This window comes from Corvus kubaryi, unplaced genomic scaffold (genome assembly GCF_017639235.1).
Source record: "Corvus kubaryi isolate FWS band 111438036 unplaced genomic scaffold, C.kubaryi_AGA036_p1.0 137, whole genome shotgun sequence".
NCBI lineage: Eukaryota > Metazoa > Chordata > Aves > Passeriformes > Corvidae > Corvus > Corvus kubaryi.
In genome coordinates, this window is record NW_024580671.1 from 29,946,476 (window position 1) to 29,969,016 (window position 22,541).

The following is a 22,541-nucleotide window of genomic DNA, read 5'->3' on the forward strand; positions in this document are numbered from 1 at the left end:
AAACTTGGGGTTTTCAGAGGTTCCCAGTAGTGACTGTGGCACTTAAGGCATCTTTATGACAGTGTACAAGCCGTGATCCCAGGCACAACACCAGCAGTACCCCTGGAGAGGACTCATACAGAAATTGGCATGGTACTGGAAAGGTCTCTTCCTAGAAGATCATGAATGCAGGTAGATCAAGCAATTATGGTTAGAGAATAAAATAGTATGTGCTAGTAGAGGAGATGAGAGTGATTATTTTTAGCTTTAGTTTCCACAGAGACTGTGCATCAAAAGTAATGAGAAAGGACTGGCAGGCACAGGAGGCTTTTTGCATTCAGCTCCACGAAGAGCATCTCAAGAATGAACCTAGACCAAGAAATGAATTTGAGAAATACTTTGCTGAAGTAAAAAAGCCAAAGGGCATGTATTTCCTTCTTGTCCTGAGGCCCTGAAAGTTCTTAATCAAGGAAGTAATTTAATTTTGAACTTATTGTCTTGTTTAGTATGTGGGCACTTCAGAGCTTTCAACATTTTCTTGCTGGAAATAGAGCAGGACTGTGGGAAGCTTGGAAGATCTCTTCTTTCTTCTTCAAGAGACCATGAACTTATTTTTCCATGAGCTGAGTAGTTACTTGTATGGATTTACAGCAAGTGCAATAGGCCTCCAGGCTGGAATGATGGAGTTTTACTGGCCACGCATATGCGCTGGTGCCCCAGAATGGGGAGGAAGGATCAGTCCCTTCTGGATTAACCCCTTGAGCTACCATTTGGTTGCAACCCCCTGTCATGACCTACAGCTAACAAAGCTGAAAGGACAGTGAATCTTTCATGCAAGAAGAGCCAGCAGAGTGATTACAGCCAAGTTCTGGCTGGAGGCACTCTGGGGCTGGCTGCTGCTTTGTTTTGTTAAGCGGGTAAGTTCACGCTCTTTTAACTCTTTGGGAAAAGCTTCTGGTTCAGTGATGGGGCAGGGTCTCTTCAGGAGCATGTAAGAACATGGTATTGATTCAACACTGGCTCTGCATCAGGAAATCCCTGTCCTGACTTAAGTGTCAGAACAACACTGAAGTGCTGTCCTCAACTGTTACTTTAGTTCTTTGTTGATCATCTGAGCTGGCTCCCTCACTCCATGTGCAACAGTGGTAGGGAGGGGACAAAAGGGTATAAGGTACAAGCTGCAGCTCTTCTGGTCCTGGAGGGCGCACTGAAGTGCGTTAGCTGTCAGCTGTCCCACGGACACCATCCACCCTGTGCGGACAGACAGGGAGAGCTACACCAGTGCTCTGCTCACTTCCCCCTTCTCTCTCATTCCCTCCAGCACCAGTGGGGTTGGTAGGATGCCAAAATGCATCCTGGCATCAGGCAAAGTAGTTTGGGAAATTCCTCACTGAGGTTTGTATATCACTGAGGTTTGTATACCACTGAGCTTGACATGTTGCTGTTGGACATTGGTGGGACTCTGGGCAGGCTCAAATGGGGTGTTCAGATATTTGGGGAGGCTTTTGGGGTAGTGATTGACAGAACAAGGTGTCAAACTTCTTTAGACACTTTCAGAGCTGGGTAGTGGCTGAATAGGTGAGGTTTCATGTCTGGATCTTAGTCCTCACCTTTTAATATTTCATAGCAAGCAAATACTACTGTATTTTGGTATAGGGACTAGGAAGTACCCTTTGGCAGAAGGTCACTGGGGGAAACTGGTGTCCATTTTGATCTCTTTGAATGCTGTCACTTTCCTAAACTGCTTTTCCCCCCCCCCCCCCCCGAAATTTTGGGGGTGTCTGATTTCATAGATGCTTCTGCCACAGGCTGCATGCTTTTACATCTGTAAGGCTGTTTCAGAGTAAGTGTATTAAACAGCTAGCCCTGGTGCTAGTAGTTAACAGAGAAACCTCAGCCTCCTCTCTAGGTGTCAGTGTGGTTATACTGCTTGCATGAAGTGGGAAGATGTGATCAGGCTGGATATTGCAGGGAGGAGTGTTTAGAAATTCAGTGTGAAAATGGATTGAATATGGTTCCCTCTTGCTTTGGTGTCCATGGCTGTGCAGAGAACTGCCAGAGCATCCTTCCCTGCCTGCCGGTTGCATCCAGTCTGTGCAGATGTAAAAGAGTAGGTGATGAAGTACAGGAGCATCCATTCTATGTCTCAGATAAACAGCAAGGAACGGGTCCAGTTCAGTGTGGCAAAGGGAAGAGCTCAAAGCAAACGGAAAATAGGTCATTTGATCGTTCCTGGAGTGACCCAATGTGCTCTGCAACGGATTAATCCTACAAGGGGATCATCTCTTTCTGGATACGGCTGCATTGCTGTGGTGCCTTAGGCTCCGGCTCTTTCCCCTCCCTTTTCTCAAATTTACTCTTCCTTCTGCCTCACCCTGTCTCACGGGCCCTGCAGCCGCCGCCCCTCCGCTGCCCGGGCCCTGTGCCGGTGCGGGGGTGTGCGGGGCAGCCCGAGAGGAGCCCCGGGGCCCGGAGCTGCCTGTCCCGGCCGAGCGCTGGGCTCGGTGTTTCCGCGGAGCTGCGGCAGCGCCGGCGCGGCTCCCAGGGCAGGGGGAGCCCGGAGCCCCGGCGAGGGCCGGGGGAGCCCCGGCAGGGAGCGGGGCTCAGCGGGGCTGCTCGCATACCCCGCAGCCGCGCTGCCGCGGGGGAACGCCCCGCCTCCGCTTCCCCGTCTCAAGTGGTCCATCTCCTGCCTCCCCTCTTTGCCAGCAGCGCCCGGAGAGAGTTTCAGCTGACCAGTCACTGTCCGGACGGCACAGAGCCCTTATCTGCCATCGCTTTCAGTACCTGAAGGAAAGGAGAGGTGGCTGGAGGGAACTGGGACCAGGCCAGCGAAGGGGGTGCTGGGGCTTCTCCTCCCCCTGGGGCCGGTGTGGCCAGGGGTACTCATGTTGTTACGGAATCGCAGAATAATTAGGGTTGGAAGAGACTTTTGGAGAACATCTAGTCCAACCCCCTTGCCAAGTCAGGATCACCAAAATCAGGTTACACAGGAACGTGTCCCGGTGGGTTCTGAATGTCTCCAGAGAGGGGGATTCCATGACATCCCCGGACAGCCTGTTCCAGTGCTCTGCCACCCTCAACATAAAGAAGTTCTTCCTAATTTTGAGGCGGAATTTCTTGTGGTTTTTTATGGCCATTGTTCCTCTTCCTGTCACTGGCACCACTGAAAATAGTCTGGCACATCCTCTTAGCATTGGCCTTTGAGATATTTATGCTGAGATTCCCCTCTCAGTCTTCTCTAGATTAAGCAGGTCCAGCTCCTGCAGTCTCTCCTCATGAGAGGTGTTCCAGACCCCTCATTGTCTTTGTTGCCCTTTGCTGGACCCTCTCCAGCAGCTCCCCGTCTTTCCACCCTCTCCCCTCACACAGTGCTGTGCCCAGAGCTGTGCTATATGGGCAGATACAGCAGCTTGTGTGTCCACCAGCCCTGCTGCCTACATGGACAGGAACCAGCCTGCAGACCCTCCCTGGGTGAGGTTCATGTGCACTGGGATACACACAGCCCCTCTGGAAGCAGCTGGCTGTCACAGCTGCCCAGCAGGCAGTGCTGGGCACAGTGGGGCCAATCTAGGTGTGCCCTCTGCAAACACAGAACTGCTGCTCCAGTCTGCATGGCCCCAGCTGGTATCCACAGGGGAAGGAATCGAAAATGAAGCACAACTGCATGGCCAGACCAAGCCATGCCTTGCCCATGTCATTCACCTACTGCTCTTCTCAAGATTCAGAATTTAAGCACGGACCCTGCCCCAAAATCAAATCCCAGGCATCTATTGACACACAGCAGCTGAAGTTTGGTAGCAGAGAACTGCAGAGTGGTACCATCCTTTAATACAATTCAGAGTAAGATGTATTTATCTATTTGTTTTGCAGGTATGTCTTTCACTCAATAACACAGAGCCTGCAGCAGAAACTTTCTGAAAGCTTGTATTTGTCTTCTTTAATCTCCTGGCCAGGCCCATGCTTTTCTACTGGGCTGCTTTCACGCACATCTCGTGATATCTGCTTCCAGGGGAAGAATTACCCCAAGATAGGTCCCAGAAAGCATCCTGCAGACCTTGGAGCACTAACAAAGTGTGGGTGGTGCCCCATCTCCTGGGATCTGAGCAGGCAGCAGCAGAACCTGGCTGACCTCCATGCTCAGTATTTCCCTCATTTTCATCTTCCTCAGGCACTGGTGCAGTGGCACAGACCTGCCCTCACCTGAACAACCTGGGCTGAGACTCAGCTGATTTACCTTTGTGTGTACTCTGTAGGCATTGATATCTGATCTAGGCATCCAGAAAGAGCTGCTTTCAGGGCACAGTTCATCTGATCTGTTCTAGATGTCTGCTTTTTAATAAGTCACTCCTAATGTCTCTTTCTCCCCTGTGAGAACATGGAGAGCTTGCAGGGACTAGTTCAGACAAGGCATGTGCAGAGAGAGCACAGTGGAGGCTGAGCTTGTGTTCAGCTGTTCAGCTGGAGCTTTGCAAAGGGCCCGTTGTGGCTGGGGGTGTCAGACCGCTAATCAGCTGGGCCATGTGCAATATGCAGTTGCGGCTGCTTGCTGTTAAAATGTTAGTTACATTATGGTGTTGCAATCTGGGTCTCATAAAATAATCTAGCAGCCAGATTCTCTGCTCAGGAGGAGAAGGATTGCTCCCCCTGTATGACCCTCCTTCTCCGAGGGGATCCAAGCACCATCTCTTGCTCCTAGTGAGCAGTCACAAAGTGGCAGCCTCCTGGGCGGACACTCTCCATCTCTGCAGCTGAAGTTGTTCTCATGCGTAGGTCTCTTTGAGACCATGAAGAAATACAGTATCAGCACTTTTATAACTCCTTGGTATAAATGAAGTTACATTGCCAGAAGCTGAGACTTCTGATGGTTATTGCAAGTGCTATTTATGACACCAGCATGAAAGCAGAGCATTTATGCATTAGAAGTACATTCACTTAGGAGAAAAGCACAAAAACCCCAGTAATGTGATCACACATAAACTGCTTTGGGGAATTAGACCCTGTCAGGAAAAGTGACCTGTGCTCTTTCCTAATCTCTCTTGAGACTTTCAGAGCAATGTCAGTCCAGAGGTCTGGAAGCACTTCAGAGATGTGTAATAGGTGGAGACACAGCAATAAACAGCTGTGGCAGACCTCACACTGATTTTTGTAGACTTCAGTTAAAATTATCGCACAATGTGCAATAGGCAGCTGTAGGTCAGGAACTGTTGCCCCCAGCCACTCTGCTTGAACCACCAGGTGCCTTTCTTCCTCTTCTTGTCTCAGCTTATCAGTGTCATCACTCTAAAATAAATGGCACCAAAGTTCACACCTTCTATCTGCATTCACACAAACTAACAGAGCTGTTGGAGAATAGAGAGGCTGTTCCCACCATCTAGTCTGACTCTCTGACTCTCTACAGCACACAGCAGCTGTTCTTGACTTCTGAAGGCTCCAAATGATGGAAAGGGCCCATGGTCTTAGCTAATTATTCCAATAATCAAATGCTTTTATTGTGTAGTGCTGCACTTAATCTTTGCTCTCCGTCCATCTAGTGGCAGTTCTAGACACTGACTCTGTGTTCTCAAAAGACACTTCTGAATAAAAAGAGCACAAAAGCTCATCTGACAATGAGAAGAGGTTTCTAACATTTAAAGCTGTGCTGCACAGTGTATTATAATCTCTATTTTATGAAAATATATATGTTGCTTTTACATATATTCAAAGTATCTTTTCACATGTTATAATATGTAACAAGTGTACATCTGGGTTAGTCAGTTCTACCTTCTCTGCTTTTGTCCTACCAAAGACAAGCCAGAGACATAGATGGATGTACTTTGGCTCAATGAGACCTGAATTCATTCTTGATTCCTTCACAGGGAGGAACATCGATAGTAGTAGGGGCAGCTGATAGGAAAATGGTGCCATTTTAGCATAAAGCTAATGCTCGTATAAAACCTTGTAATTCCTTGATTTTGTAGATCCCAAGCAAGGAAAGTAGCCCTATGCATGTCCAAAATAAGGTTTTATAGGGAAGGTTAGGATGAAGAATGAGTTGGAGCTGGAGATCAGCATTATGCATATGGAAGCAACAGTGTAAGGAAGGATGAAGCTGTGCTCTGTGGTCAGCACACTTGTTCCCTCATGCAGAGAGCTGCATGGAGCTTGCAGGATGCTTCATCTTGCTTAAACTTGCCCCTCCAAATGCTGAGTACACCAGCTAAACCCACCAGGTGCAATCATTCTGAGCAGTGTTAGTGCTTGGATCTGGCATCTCTTGTATCCATGGTTCCTCTGTTCAACTGTCAGGTTTTCTGAGGCTGGAGTATGTGAGCACCACTACATCAACAGCTGTTTTTCACCCAGCTGTTGCACGAGCAGCACTGGCCATGACACTGTGTTTGCATACATGGAGTTCAGAGCTTGCTGTGGTACCAGGTTATGCTGCTGTTGGGGTTTTTTCCTAAGAAGGAAGGAAATAAGTATGTGCAGTTCAGCAGCAGGAACAGTAGTAAAGAAAGTCAAGTACTATCTCTTCGCCAGTTTCCTGGCTGAAACTACAGCCTGTCTCTGCCTTCCCTTAAAAAAAAAAAGTATTTATCTATTAATCACCGAGGTAGAATGAGAATAATCAAGGAAGCAAAGCAGCTGCCCTAGATAAATGCACAGGAAAGTAAATACAAAAACCTGTGTGTCTTCCTGTCATGAAAATAATGCAGTTAACTTCTTCAGGGAATAAAATTTAATGTCTGGAGGTGCCTTGGTGTCAGAGTGCTAGGAAGATCAGAATTACAACAGCACTACCAGTTACTGCACAGTTTCTCTGTCACAGGAAAACCACATGCATAGAAATTTAATGTGTTAAATTTACAGCTGACAAATGCAAACAATGGTGGGTTGGGCCACTGAATGTGTGGCTGGCCCTGTTGGTGCTGGAGGGTCAAACAATGCTATGACAACTGCCATGGACACACTAAACTGATAACGTGCTCAGAGAGTATAAATCACTTTTTCCTACCTGTATCATTGTGGTGTTCATTACACGCTGGGTTTCTGACTGTGCAATGAAATTGGACTCAGGATCATTTGTGTTTGTTAGGGAAGTTGCTCCTGAGTCAAGACACTCCTTTGGAGCACAGCAAAGAGCCACAGCACCATGAGGGGTGCTTTTTTGAAGTGTAGGATCCTTGGTGAAATTACTGTGGATTTCTCCATCCAAGTCCTTCGTTGTATGACAAAAAACAATGTATGTGAGAGACTGAATAAAATCTTCATGGACCGCCCCTGCTCAAGTTAAACCAAGATTTTCTTTTGCCAACTGATAACAGTCCCTCTTTGTCAAAAAACTTTTTTGTAATCAGGAAAGAAAACAAGGCAAGACATGGAGTATTAAGTCATCGTTTATAATTGTTTTTCTTCAGATTAAAATAATTTTATAAAATCTTGTCAGGTTTGCTTATTTTATGTGAGGTTCTTAGACAGAACTTACATTATACATGCTCACACTCAGAAAAGATTATTTCACCCCGTGTATTTACTGTCATTATTCTTTTGAGTATGTTCCACTTGATTCTGTAAAGCAGTAAATGTGCCAGAGGAAATATCAAAGGTGAAGATATTGAATGCTGCTAGTGTTACGAAAGATAAATAAGCTGAAAGTGTTGACATGACAGCCTGAGATACCACAAGAAGCTGTGGGTTTTCTCTACTCCAGAACTGCTTTCAAGCCATGGTTTTTCCTACAGCAAGATGGGAGGGCAAGGAAGGGCTGAAATAAAATACTGAATGAAAAGAAAATATTTTCAGCTTTTACCAGCAAACATTTCTACCCTGATGTGCTTTTCACTCATTTGGTTGCTCAACAGGGACAGGAGATCTCATTCACTGGTGAGAAAGCACATCTGTGTATGCTGCCATTCCCAAAGGCGCTCAGAGGATGTGACCATGTCTGCTGGAGGTGCAGAGCTCTTCTAGGGGAAAACTACCACTGGAGGAGGCAGTGGGCACTGAATGCTTCTGTCCGTGACTCTGCTTTGTTTCCTCTTCTTCTCTCCTGCTCTTACATGCACCTGCCAAAGGTACATCCAGATTCATCCTGCCTTTGGGTCCGGTTTGCACACCTTATGGCCACCTTTTGCTTTACAGCTGAGATAGAGCGAAAAATCTCATCTGACTATTTGGCTGTTCAAATCAGGGGTCAGTTGGGAGGCACCTTGGAGTCTCATGCACTCTGGCTTAACAGCAAAGCAGAGTTCATTTTGGGAGATGAAGTCAGTTCCTGCCTTAAGGGGCTGGTGAAGATAATCCCCTGTCCTCAGACTCCTCTTTCTGCTTTTGCAATCTCAGCCCAGCCTGGCCTGGTGTTTCTGATTGCCATGCTGAGGGCTTGGCAGCCGGTTTTGTTGCTGCAGTCAGCTCTTTCCTCTTCTCTGAAGGCTCTTTTTTGCTTGATGCCTCTGGTCTCTCTGTCCCTTGGCCACTATTGTCTGTGGCACTGGATGTTACCTGCACAGCTAGCATTGGCTGAAGGGGCTCATTGCTCTTCTTCCACCTCCGGGCCCCCGACTGTGTATTGAACTCGTACATTCTGCCAGTAACTTGCAAGAACAAAAAGACAACAGGGTAAAATCATTCTTGCTTTAGCAGATTGGGACATGGCCATTCTCAGCATGGGGTTGAACTGAGAAATGTGAAGCACTTGGAATTCAGCCAAACTGGGGAGGTGGCCCTGAAAGGGAAAGCGTCATTTCTATGGGGACCTGGGTGTCGCAGTGGCTGCTTAGAGGAGACGCTGGCTGTTCTGCCACTATAAGAATTGTCTCTGCAGTTTGGGGAACAGAGATATTTAAAACATTCCCATTCCAAAAAAACCCTCAACTTTCTTATCACCCTATAACTCTATCCAAGTTCCAGCTACCAAGGATTAACATGGGCAGTGTAACAAACACATCCATAGTCATGAGGACAAAACTTCTATCTTTGGCCATACTGAGCACGACCATTATATATGTCTGTGCCTATTTTGTCATGTAGAGTTGCCTACCAGAGGCAGTAAAACCTGCTTAGGAGCACAATATGCCACATACATCTTCAGCTCATCCGGACTGACCCAGGATTTGGAGATCCAGTGAGTCTTGGCTGCATGCGTTCCTTCTCCATTTGCACAAAATGCTTTCCTCCAGGCTTGCCATGCGCATTGCCGTTAATAGAGTGAAGCACTGTGTGTTTTGTACAAGTACATATTCTCTCATTTATAAAAAATATTGTTAAATTTGTGTTGTTTAGCACACATGTCTAGCTTTCCTTGTCAGAAAGATTTCTGTCTCTATTCAGGGTTTATGGCTAATTTCTACTTGCACATTAAAAGCAAATATATCTTCTCCTTCAGTTCATTGCTACTAGAGATAAGTCAAAAAATTGCTGTGTGTCCTGTGTGATTGCCTCACAGTCTAAAGCACTGTATCTTGCTAAACAGAGAATCAGGAGCTATAATGGCACTTTCTGTAAACATTAGTAATAGGAGACAAACAAAAGACCATTAAGGCTTGGAAAGAAACAGTGTCTACGTGTTACTACATGTTGCAGTTTGTATCAGAATTAATGATTTATGATGCATTAACACAATTTGAGCAACTCAAGATGAAACTGGATCTCTTTACATGTTATTTTTTCTGACTGCTTACAAGGCAGACATGTTAAAGCAGCCCAGATCAGAAAACAGCTTCTGACCATCCCTCTTAATCATATTCAACCGATGATGTCCTGGGAATTATTAAATCTCATTTCCAAACAAGCAATTTTGATCCTCTAGGGTTTGGGATGAGCTGTGGAGAAGAGAGGGGAGGAGTGGGGAGCACACATTTCCCTGCTGCCCCCCAGAGCTGTGTTGCAGCTTAATGCTTGTGTCAGGCACAACACGAATGCTGTGGCTCTGCATGACAGTTTGGATGGGCTCAGACATCCTTAAGTCCAGTATGGTCAGGTTTGTTGAGAAAGGGAGCCCCAGCTATCCTGCAAGAGCACTGGAAAGCAGCTCTTGCAGTAGCCTAGAGACTATCCATTTTTAGTATGTTACAAATGCAGTTACTCAGGGAAAAAGCAGGGATTTTGGAGCCCATTCCTCCAGATCTCTATAAATAGCAGGTGAGCTTGGACCTGGATCAAACTGGCCTTGAGCAGCCTTGTGGATGGGCTTAATTGCACAGTAGGGTCCCACTTGTTTGCCCAAACTGTGTTTCAGTCTCCATGCCTAGTGTTTCCCATTAGCTCAAGGCATCCAACAGCCCTGAGCCAGCTAATAAGAAACACAAGTTACAGGCACTTGGGTGGAAATTGGCCAGATGAATCCAAGCCTTGAAACAAGCCTGCCTTCTGGGTGATTTCTAGACCTATTGTTTTAGACCTATTTTCAGATCTATTTGTTAAAAACCTATTTTGACTGATTGTCACATTTTACCAGCTCCCCATCTCTATGCTGGGGCCATCAGCCCATTAGGGACAGGGCTGGGCACCCTAATTCCAGGCCAAGCATCAAACTAAGGGGCTCAGGCAGGGGCTGTGTTTCAGGGCAATGAGGTAAGCCAGATCAACCCTTAGGAAAACAAAAATATTTTTCCTGCAATGAGCTCTGCTGCAGAGCAATGGCCGTCACCTGGGGAGCTGGATAAGCACACACCTCCCAGATCATCCTGAGGTTTGTAGCTTTTGCCTTATTTTCGCTTTTCTCAGCTGGTTAATCAGACATGCTCAGAGTCAGCACAGCTGGAGCCTGGTGACACAATCAGTAGCTGTTGCCAGCTGATGGCCTTCCCTTTTCTCCCCAACAAGCGATGCCTGAGCCTTGGATAAACAGCAGCAATGCACTGTTGCTGCAAGGGAAGAGGTTTGTACAGGAGCCAGTAACTCACCCACCCACCCACCCTGCATCCAGGGAAAGGTTTAGGAGACGAAGGCAGTACTTCTGCAGTGACATTAACCTCCTGGCCATTTCCCAGACATGAGAAGAGTGAGACCACGTAGTTATGACAGCACCAGATCAAGAGACTTGCAGCAAATTCCTCCTCCTCTCCCACCTTCCTATACCACATCCATATATGCCAGTTTAGCAGAGGAGTAGTGAACAGTCTGACCATCAGATGTGTGCTTTCAAGGACCATAAGTATATTCTACCATTATGAATGCTACTAAGGCACTGTCTTGATTCTCACTATCTGTGAGATATAGCTCCCATTCCTTGGAAACAGCTAACCTGAAATATGAAAAACCAATGTTGAACCATATTTAAATCAACTAATCCAGTTTGTTTCCAGCCTAGTATTCATATTCCCTGTTAATTGCTTTTTATTACCTGGGTCTATGGCTTCTCCATCAAAGACAGTGTTTAGCTTTGTCATTGTCTGTGAAGAAACACAAAATGTGAAATGAAACCTGTGAATTCGTCAAGTCAGAAGGAGGAGCAGTGACTTGGAAATGGTGACCTACGTGAATGGAGGTAGATTTGTATGACTTGTATATTGCATTCCTTTAGGATGGGTTTAATCTAAACCGGCAACAAGAGCCATTTGTGGTGTAGGGTTTCGCCACTAGATGTTCAAAGGAGAATTAATAAGACATGCTAAATGCCTCCACGTGTGTAGCCACAAGAGGGTCTCCTCCTGTAGATACAAAAATGCTGCTAGCAAGGATTTTCTTGCTATTTTCTAAGTCCGTGAGAGACTTTTCTCTCTCACAGAAGAGGTAGCAGAGTTCTGTAAACAGCCAAACACCTGCAACCTTGAAAAGTCTTGTTTATGGTACAGTAGAAAAATATTTTGACAATGGATGTTTTAGGATTTTAGACAATCACCCCAAGGGGTGGCTGATCCTTTGTCCAATTAGACTATGAAGAAAAAAGTCTACAAAAGAGTTTGTAAAATAATTAAATAAATCAATCTTGCTGCACAATTCCTGCCTGCTGGATCTTCTCCTCCTCCCTATGGCTGCGGGACACGGTGATACACCCTAGGGCCCAGGCCTGCGGTAATATTTGGTGGGGTAATATCCTCCACCCAGAGTGGGCTTGGGAATCCCCTCTCTGAAAAACTTGGGGGGAGGGAGTTCACTAATCAAAGTGCCTTGCATAGATTCACAGAATATCCTGAGTTGGAAGGGACCCACAAGGATCATCAAAGTCCAGCTCCTGGACCTGCAAAGGACCACTCCAGGAATCACACCACATGCCTGAGAGCATGACAGCCTTTGTGCAATAATGTCTATGAAAAGCAAGGAGCCCTGAGATCCAGGAGCAAAGAAACATCTCCAACAGTGGAAACATCTATGATGTTTTGCTGCAAACAGCTTATCAAGGCCAAACTCTTTACAGTTTGGGTATGCTGGCATACCTTACTGGTTGCACTCAGGTGGGTCAGAGTTGGCTGCACAGGTCAGTGGTGTCTCAGCAGTGCACCACTGCCATCAGTGAAGCTGGGGCACTTGTCATCCCACCTCTGCAGCAAGTCTCCCTGTCCCTGTTGTGGGCACAGCCTGCCTGACCTCCCAAGTACAGCATTTTGGCACTTGGAAGCAAAGGGGCCCCAGGGCAGGTGAGCACCCCGCACACCCCATGTTGTTTCCAAACACAGAGGCCAGTTGGGACAATGAAATGTTTTGCACTTGAGGGAAATCCTTTTTTCCTTGCCTATCATTTTTATATTCTCTGGAAAACAGACACCTTTCATAGAAAGGGTCCTATGATCGTATTGCATGATGAGGCTGGCAAAACTGGGGTTTGTTTTGAGGCCAGCAGTACTTACCACAACCACTTCTTTCTTAGGCTTCTTCTTTTCTACAGAAAGGAAAATGCACATTATTAATAACCAGAATTTTCTGATGATGACTATAGACACTAAAGCCAAGATATCCTCAAAGAAATAGACATTCTTGCTACTCAAATGCTGAGACATCTTAAATGAGCCTTACTTCTTTTCAAATGCTGAGTGACAATCCACAGTTGCCAGTGACTAATCAAAAGTCTAGCCTTGAAAAGTCAGTAATGAATGAATAACAGTGGTTTATTAAACAGGTTTCCATTTCTAAATAATACAAACAAATACAGAAATTCACCTTTGGGAATATCTGAACAAGAAATGTAGATTATTGTTTTCCATGAATGTTTGTAGTTGCAAAGCTTGTGTCAAATATCAGCTTGGAGACAAAACATGGAAGAGCTGCATTTTCAGTCAAGTAAAACTCGGATTGAAGAACAATTTGGTTGTGTGTCAATTTGCCACACTATTAACTCATCCCACATGCAAACAAACACAGCAGCAGTGCCATGGGCATCTCGACAGCATGGATTTGTGGATGATACCCAACTACTTGCTATGATTTCTTCTTGCTCACTCCTTGCCAATTTGTTTAATGGCCTTTCTTTGGAGAACTGTGCCTGACCACAAATGTGCTTTGTGGCCAGGTGTGCAAAACTCTGAGGTGCTGCATGTGGATCTCAACCTGAGCATTGATGGGAAACCTGTTCTGTCTGGCCTTTGCTGCCCAGCATCTGGGAACCAGTTTTTCAGAAAGCAAAAAAAATCATTTTTTGGAAACCAGCCAACACTGAAATGTCTCAAATTGGGCAACCAAGAGAACAGTTAATTTTGTGGGGTTTGTTAGTCCTGTGTTTTTTCCAGTTGGGAGACACTGACTGAGGAAAGGGGGAATTACAAAACCAGGGTCCTACTGAGCCCATATGAGCAATGCTCTCTAGCAGAAACGTAATGGGACTAAAAGGAGCAAGACTCCTTAAAAAAACCATGCTTTTCCATGTGCAATTTATCTCCCTGCTAAGTTATACAACCCCTTTAAAAGGACCAATACTTCAAAATAAATCTTTATGTACATGAAGTAATGGTGTCAAGGGAGAAAATGAAGGGATCAGAGAACACGGAATTAGAGTGGAGAGGACTTTTGAAGGTGCTATAGATGGATGAGATTATTTTTTAACAGATAGCGTATAAATTGTGTGTGAAAAATACAGTTATTCTTTAGCATCTGTGCCAGAATACCAGACTGGGTATTCTGAATCTGGGTTTTGCCTAATAGCTGATAGATTTGAAGACTAAAAGGGCCATGAAATCACTTTGTCAAGCCTCACATAATTGGCCAGGATTATCTAATCTCAGTACCCTTCTACTGTGTCAATTTTTTATCTAGAAATTAATTTACATATTTTACACTGAATCAAAAACAAGGTCTTGTTCTGAAGCATTAAAATAAAGAAAAGAGGTACACACCTGGAGCGTTTATCCTGTAATGAAAAGAAGATTAAGAGTGTAGTTAACAAATGTCATAGTTTTGCCTACACAAAAAAATCATAGTTTTTGTTCTCTTTCACTTGGCAAGAAGGATGTGTTTCCTCAAATTCTGAGATTTGCTTGATTTGTTTGGTTTCTGGTTTTGCTTTCACAGAAAGCCTGTATCATTTAATGCCTCTCTCAAACAAGAAAACAGCCCTGAGCATTGCTCTAACAGTTCTTCAAGAAGGAATGCTATTAAAATAATAAAGTCTTATTGATGATAGCATAATGGATTTATGTAAGCTGGGAAAATATATTTTCAGATATTGTCATTTTTTCCATTCTTGGAGGAAGGTCAATTTTTTGGATCTGATGTGCTCAGAGAATACCTTTTAAAATATTTGAAAGGTTGTAAATGTTTTTGAAAACATAGAAATTGCTTTTTAATGGGAGAGCCCGGCTTCCAATAAATCATTTCCCCAATTAATAAATAATAGCAGTATCTTAGATTCATTTGTCATTTTTTTTCACAAGCTGGTAAATGCTTTGCACACACGATTTGAGCTATAGTCACAGTCATATAGTACCTCTTTACATTTAATCTAACTTCTAAATTGTTGTCCAGATCCTGAGAATACTTCTAGAAATCCCGGGGTTTTTTTAATTCCAGCCACTTAAAGGACTGCTTATCTTTGTTTTGTGAAGAACAAAGTCAATTTAGAGGCAGCCAGGTTCCAGCCCACTGAGAAGGCAGCAAGCAGGGATCTCTGCACTTCCCACAGTGACTCAGAGCTGGTCCCAGGTGCTTCCATGCCTTTTGCCAAGCACGAGCACTTAGAGGTACTATGAAGCTTTATGGGCCAGAGCCTTGTAACTGGCTTGGGTAAAACTCCCGGAAATCAGCAGAAGTTTTGCCAGAACAACAAATCTGGCATGAGAACCAGTATTTGCAAGGAACACTGGGATCTGTAGCTGAGAGGGAGGAAAATGCATCCAGTAACTACCTAGATAGGAGCTCCCTTGGAGTGGGAGTCAAATACAAACCAAAATATTTGTGGTCAGCAGAGTCTGGCACAGGCTCTGACTGAGGCTCATGAGCGTAGTTGCCTTTAGAGGTCATAATTGCTAATTCCACTTCCACCTTCTGCTAACGTTAATGTTACTAAACCATGAAAAAAAAGCCATGGACACATTTCCTGGATTTCATAACATTAACACAAATATCACTGTAGCTTGTATTAGCGTTTACTGCAGTACAGGGCATGCCGCTATAAAAGATTTAAATCATCGATATCATCACGGCTGAAAGGCCTGAGCCATTTCTGTCATTGCCAGGTGCTGCTGGGGACTTCCCCAGGGTGACACGTAAGAGGACTCACAGAGGCGCTCTCCCTGCCGGAGGGCAGCGGGTGCGGAGCCGCGTCAGCAGCAGGAGCCCCAGGTAGCCCAGCAGCCCGAGGAGCAGCAAACTGCCGAGGGTGATGACGAATGGCACGTACCACGCCGACGGAGAGTAGAGGTTTTCCCTTTTTGTCACAACAGTGAAGCCAGGCTTTTAAAACAAGACAGGAAGAGTTCCTCAAGGCTGCGTACCGACACCAACAGCACCTTTCATCTGGCTGAACTTCTGCACTGAGGCACGCGGCCCGAGCTTGCCCTGGGGCTCTGCAGATGATGGGCAGAGGGAGATGGAGGGAGACAGTGATTCATCCTATGTGCCTGCCTGCTGACTGCCAAGGCAGCTCAGATGGCTGGGATGGACCACTGAGCTCCTGGGGCAACCAAAGGCAGGTGAAATGGAGCCCACCCACAAGGAAAAGGGGAGGTTCCAGATCATGTTTCAATATCTTATATTAACACAAGCATGTCATGGAGAAGTTTAAAAGCCTGAGAGGCAGCCTGTAAGCACACTGTTGGAGGGTGGGCAAGTTCAGGGAATACTACCATTACTGAGATAATGTTTTCTTGTTATCTAAGGCAAAACTGGAAGTAGGTCATCTTCACAGCAGTGATCATCCAGTCTGCTTTGTAAGAGTTGAACCCTAAGGAACTGGGTTATTGTATAAAAAGAAATGAAACTCCTTCTTTTTTACCTAGTGACTTGTTCCAGAAAGGAAAAGCACACTTCCTGAGCAGTTGCAATCTCCCACATCTTCCTGAGTGTCAGGAGACACATCTCTGAGCTGGCATATCACTTGGTGCTAGCAACCCATTCATTAAGGTCCCATCATGAAACTATCCTCACACATTTCAGCCATTACTCATTTGCTCTACCTGGTTCATTACCTAGTGTGGTACTATTAGTTTTGATCACCTACTGAAGTTTTTATTTAATTTTCTGTAAGACGTTTGTAATAACAATGAGTACGAAACTGAGCAGGCTATCTATTTCTTTCTAGTTTAAGGATAATTTTGAAATAACCTACTTAGTCTTGTCAAAAAAAGATACATCCAATGCTTAGAGAAACTCTCAAATAATATCACCACCACCACCACTTTATTCTCATTTGGACTAAAGTCACAAGAGACTTTTTGCGACGGGGTTTCTTTTCTACACTACCAGCTTTCCAGTATCTGACTCACTGAGTCGCTGCACTGAACACATGTAAAGGGTAGTGATGGGAGAACTTGCTCTAATGGAAGGGTTCTTCTGGAAAATAGCCTGAAAGTGGAAGGCTGGTATCTCTAGGGAGACAGATTTAATGCTGTGGTATGTGGTTGAGACTGTTTGTATTTGTGGTAAAGCACGGGAAAGAAATACAGAATAAGTTTATTCAGCTTAACTTTTCATTTCCACATCAAGTAGGGGAGTAGAAGGCAGTGAAAAAATCATTTATTCCTTCCCAAAAGAGCATTAGATAATAACAGGGTTATTAATCAGTCTGAAAATTTGGATCTAAGCATTTTCATAGCAAAGCAACCAGACTTGCATGTGCTGTTAGCTGGATTCTTTGGTTCTGGCTCAGTTACCAGTAGCCTCTAGAAGATCCAGACCATTTTACTGCAAAAGGGTCTTTTACTACTTCACTTGGAAACTCATATTTTCATTCCTGCATGCAAGAGAGAAAAGGGTAATGCCATCTGCAGGCAGGCAGGGAATGGATGGACTCTGGATGATGGACGATGGTGCAGCCAGGCCTGAAGGGGTGACTGCTACAAGGATAGGGACAGAGTGGTCGGTACCCTGAGGCTGTGTTACATCTATAGGCAAGACAAAAGCAAGCTCTCTTCACATCATGCACCAGCCTGATGGAAATCAGCTTCAAAATTAAACTGGTAAGCCAGAGCTCAACTGGGACGGCTGTGCAGAGAAGTGAATTCTATTGCTGGGACACAGGCCCACACCTCCACAGGCTGTGCAGGGTTAGATCCCACTCGGGCTGCCAAAAGCTGTGCAGGCTTCCTCAGCTCAGCTATGGACCACCATATGGGCAGGGAGCTCAGGAAAGACCCATCCCACCCCTCTGGATTTGCTGTCTGAAACCTGCTGAAAACTCAGTGACACTCTGAGGCTGTGCACAACTGCATCAGTTCTTGACATGCTGCTCCAAGTTTTACACGACAGTGACCTCAGGGATGGGAAAAGGACCCTTTCAAGTGATGAGGATTTCTTGTTGTTGTTGTTGTCTGTTTCAACTTTGGTAGGCACAGATTAATGTGCTCCAATGATAAAGAAGCACAAAGAACTGCAAGGCAGCTGGGGGAGTGAATAGCTATGAATAAAAAAAGAGGTAGTGCAAAATGCATGAGGTAATTTTAAGGTTCCAGACAAAGGTTAATCCCTGCTCTTTCCTTATTAATAAAGCTGCCAAAATCTTTAACTTTCCAGTTGCATGGTAATGGCAGCATGCCCGGTCCTCTGGCTTCCTGCCCTTTTTGTTTTAGAAACTGAAATACAAAACACATGTTATGACGCTGTACCTGGGACTAATCCTTCATCACTAAGCACGTCAACCATCTCTGGCTTCATCATAAGAGCACAGGGCTCAGAACCTCCCAGCACTAGATGTACTCTAGGTTTTTGCTTTCCTTTTGCATACATCTATCCTCTTTTTTCCACTCCTGTGGAGATTAGTCCATAAAAGAAATGCAGACCTGGACAAAAGTTTTAGTGAACTTACTGTAGTGGTAGTGACAGTAGTTGGGTTTGGGATAACTCTGATGCTTAAAGTCACTGTTCCAGTTTTAATTGAGTGTGTAGTTTTGTCCCTGGCAGATACTAAATTGTCATCTGTTATGTGGACGCGGAGACTGTAAATCCAGTTTGTATCAAGCCCACTCTCATAGTCAAACTTTGATGCGAGAATCAGACGAGATGTGTTGGAGCCAGCACTTGGTGAAAAGATGAAATGATTGTTCTTATTGCCTGCAAAAAGGTAACACCAATATGCAAAAATATTTACTTTAATTCCACATTAATGTGTGTAACAAATGGTGAAGTGTGGTGAAATGTCAATGGCAAGAAGGGTTCCTTGAGCTGCCTTGTACCATATAAAATAATTTAAAACAATGCAGTCACAAAAGCATTACAATATAGAGTAAGACCCTCTATGGGGACATAGCAGAGAGGAGGCTGTGGAAACACTTCAGAGCCATAGGGCACACAAGAGGTCACCTGAATGACCTGAACTTACAGCCTGGGGAGCACCCAACAACAGCCAGCTGGGGTCAGGACCCTGCACTGTGGCAGGGGTCATTCTGCTACTGGGGTGTTCCTGGAGTGTAGCTCCAGCCTCTCTCCATGGCTTCTCCATCTGCCCAGAGGCAGTGGCCTTTGAAGAGGTCCCCCAGAAGAGAGTTCATGACTCAGTGACATTGGTTGCCTCCAGTGCTTTGTCAGCAGCATGGGGCAGGGAGGAGAGTTCAGAAATACTGGCTCCCCACCCCTTGCTTTCTGTCCATTGTAGCTGGAGAGCTGCTCATGGCCTGGGCTGCAGGCAGACTTGACCTTGAAGGCCATGCCTATTTTACAGTGCCTATTTTACAGCCATGAGATGCTCTGTGGCTCAGAGGACAATGCATGACACAGCTCAGGTCTGTAGTGCCAGGACACCAGTGTGGTCAGACACTGATTTATCAACATAGCCATTGTATGGATTCATGTGTCAATACTATGTCCACAGAGCTCCTTCTGTGGCATCAAGGGACTGCAATAGGACAGATTCTCTCTTTTGATGCTCACAGCTTTTTACTGACACCTGGACATTCTGCTCCCTTCTTCACAGCAGTCACCTCAGCAACAAAAGGAGGAATTGCCCCAAGACAGTGCATTCCCATTTTTGTGAAGCTGTCATCCCATACCACTGCAGTTTTCCAAGTGGATGCAGCTGATCATGAAGTTCAAACAAGGATTCTTAAAATGAGGGTTTATTGCATATAGCATGGACCTACGACATGCAGGTTCGAGCAGTTGTTTTCAACAGTGCACCAACATCTAGAGGTGAGATATGCAGAGTAATAGAACTTTCCATCATTTCTCAAGATTTACTCAGCAGTAGTTGGAAGAGAAATTTGACACTGCACACCCTTCCAGCTCATTCTTCCCAAGTTCTTTTCAACTGTGTAATTAATAGCTGATTAATTAATGTGGAATGCAATCCAGCCTTGCAAGGGAGTGGTTCTAGCTGCTACCACCAGTAGTACCAGTAGCCAGCTTGTGCAGAGAGCAGCAATGTAATGATGCGCAAAATTTGTGGATCACAGCTAGCTCACCATGAAAAGTAGCACACAAACTATATTAGACTTTTGTTTATAAATGTAAGTGCAGCATCTGCATTCACTATTTTTTTTCACTGCTCCCACACTGTGACACAGTACCTTCATTAATGAAGTAACGGAAAGACCTGGGATCAGAATCACGATCTTGACATTCAATCCTGAAGCCATTAATATTGGTCCCAACAGCTAAGCTGACTGGGATTTGAAGTGAGAAGAAATTGGGTGAACAAACTGGTTCTTCATCATTTACTTCCAAAACATTCACAGTTACCTGGAAGAAAAGAGGAATAGCAAGCTGAAGCTGCTCCCATGTGCTGAGACAGAATTTTATTCATTTCAGAAACTGTTTGGCTTTGCCCATTTTGTTCTTTTGATCAACAGCTTTTGAAGAGCACTGAAGTCCCCTTTCAACCTAGTTCCTGCCAGAAAATGTCTGTGATTCAATTCTTGTGATCAGCACTCTTCTGGGATCATGTTCCTTAACCTGAGCCATCTTCCAAAAGTGAGGGGTTTTCAAGCTGATATGTCTGACTGTTTGAATAACCTGAATTGTGTTATTGTTAAAATGAGATATAATAATAGTAACACATAATCATTAAACTCCCTTCCAAAACTCTCAATTTGCTTCACAATCATTAGTTAGGCTTCTTAACATATTTAATAACCATTCAGAGCATGATCCATGGAAGGAAGAGTGTTTATAGACTGTTCCCAGTGAGAAAGAAATGCTGGTAATGGCCTCCTGCATGGCTGAGAGCACCCACAGAAGCACCAGATGTGTTTGATGTCATCTGGGAATAGCTAGATAAAAGAAAAAGTTACCCTTCTTAAAGTCCTTTCTTCTAATGTCTGTTAGTCAGGCAACAGACAAGCTTGACATTGTTAAAAGCTTCTGATGCTGAATTGTCATTTACCATCACCTTGAAGCATTATACATGATAAAGAGATTAAACATCTCCTAGCTAGCAACTCTATGGGTGGTGCTTGGCTGGAATGAAAAGCAAGCCTAGTACCTGTGTCACCCCAAGAGATATGCAAAAATCAAATGTAAAGCAGTCATGAGGGGGAAAATGTGAAAAGAAGTAAAAGTGAGTCTGTCTGTGAAGGACAATGGGGTTGTTTGAAAGAAATAACTATAAAATACCTTTGTGGATATACCATCTGTAATTTTTCTTCTGAATAAAATAGGTCTGGGCAGCAAACCTAAGCACAACCCTGCTGTTTAAAGTTATCTTGGTACCTGGCACGGTCTTAGCTCCTGCCAGACAGCACCATCAGGGAAAAAAGTAGATCATGGTCACGGCAAGGTACAACTCCAGCAGGCCAAGCAGACACAACTCTACTGGGCTGGCCCTCTGACATTAACCCAAGAGGCTGCCCAAGCCCTCCTCCCATCCACATCCTCTCTGTACTGCTCCATCAAAACACAACTCTGATGCACTGCAACACAATTCTCACATGGACACTTTGCAGGGAAAGAAAAATCACAGACAAAATCAAATGTGTATTTGAGGGCCAAGGGACACTACACAGGTTCCAAAAAGGATTTGTCACTAAACATGGCTACAACTAGGTTGTGCTACCTGGCTTCAAGACCCTGTCCTTTTTCTATTTTCTAGTACCTCTGTATCCATAAAGAGTAACTTAAGTTGTCTAGGGCACAAAAAACAATTTCACTGCCAAGATAAAATAAGAAAAAAGTCTGAGAAGCAACCACAGTCAAAAAGATTAAAGTATTATTTTATCCTTTTTGTAAGAAATAAACCAACACTGAGTGAAAAACACCTCTTTCATCTGAGTGATATGACTGGGAAAGGTTTGACTTGCCTTTTACAGACCAAAGTGCTTTGTCCAGTGTCTTACTGTTCTTACCAGGAAGAAGAGAGAAAGTGTAGATAAAGGGGAAGAAGTAGAGTGGGTTTACTCACTGATGCTGTTGTAGACTTCTCTTGGTCTGAGGCCTGTACTGTGAACATATGTTTCTGAGTTGTTTCATAGTCTAATCCAGCTAAAATCCTCACATCTCCTTTTGTTGGGCTGATCCAGAAGATATTTGTGTAATCCCTGGTGCCTGCTCCAGCCACAATGGAGTAAGTGATGACATTAGGTGGCCAGTCCTTGTCTGTGGCATGTACTCTTCCAATGCTAGATCCAGCTGAGAGACAGAAAATCCATATTTCACTAACATTTAAAGTAACAGAAGATACAGATGAAACTGAACTAATGATTTGGTTTAGAGTTTTTCACCCAAGAAAATTAAAGCAACAGCGTGAGAAGCACTATTTCACTATGGTGTGCTATGGCTTCCCTGTGCATGGTCTGGTAGCAGCAAATACCAAAACACAAGAGTCTGTAGAGAACCTCAGAAGAAGTGCTCTGTGGCTGGGCCAAGGGAGTCCTCACTCATCTGTGTCAGTCTATAAAGGTCTCTTTGCACCACCACAGTCCCTCCAAAGGGCTAATTTAGCAAGAGCGAAAAGACAGTCTAAAACAAGACATCTGAGTTCAGTTCCTGGCACTGTCACAGATTTCTTGTGCAATTGCTGAATTTGTCTGTGTCTCAGCTTCCATCTGTACAATTGGAGTTTTTGC

General features: G+C 44.7%; 1 protein-coding gene across 1 annotated transcript in view; it reads right to left on the bottom strand.

The window, feature by feature from the left end:
• Positions 1-7,340: 7,340 nt before the first annotated feature.
• The window catches only part of CDHR3 (cadherin related family member 3), a 37,005-nt gene continuing 21,804 nt past the window's right edge, over positions 7,341-22,541 (bottom strand). The window contains exons 12-19 of the mRNA XM_042018362.1: positions 21,878-22,104; positions 20,049-20,220; positions 18,353-18,597; positions 15,611-15,783; positions 14,229-14,242; positions 12,750-12,781; positions 11,306-11,354; positions 7,341-8,555 (exon numbers count right to left, since the gene is read on the bottom strand). Coding sequence (XP_041874296.1) covers positions 8,242-8,555; positions 11,306-11,354; positions 12,750-12,781; positions 14,229-14,242; positions 15,611-15,783; positions 18,353-18,597; positions 20,049-20,220; positions 21,878-22,104 — 1,226 coding nt within the window. The 3' untranslated portion in view covers positions 7,341-8,241. The remainder of the gene's footprint in view (positions 8,556-11,305; positions 11,355-12,749; positions 12,782-14,228; positions 14,243-15,610; positions 15,784-18,352; positions 18,598-20,048; positions 20,221-21,877; positions 22,105-22,541) is intronic.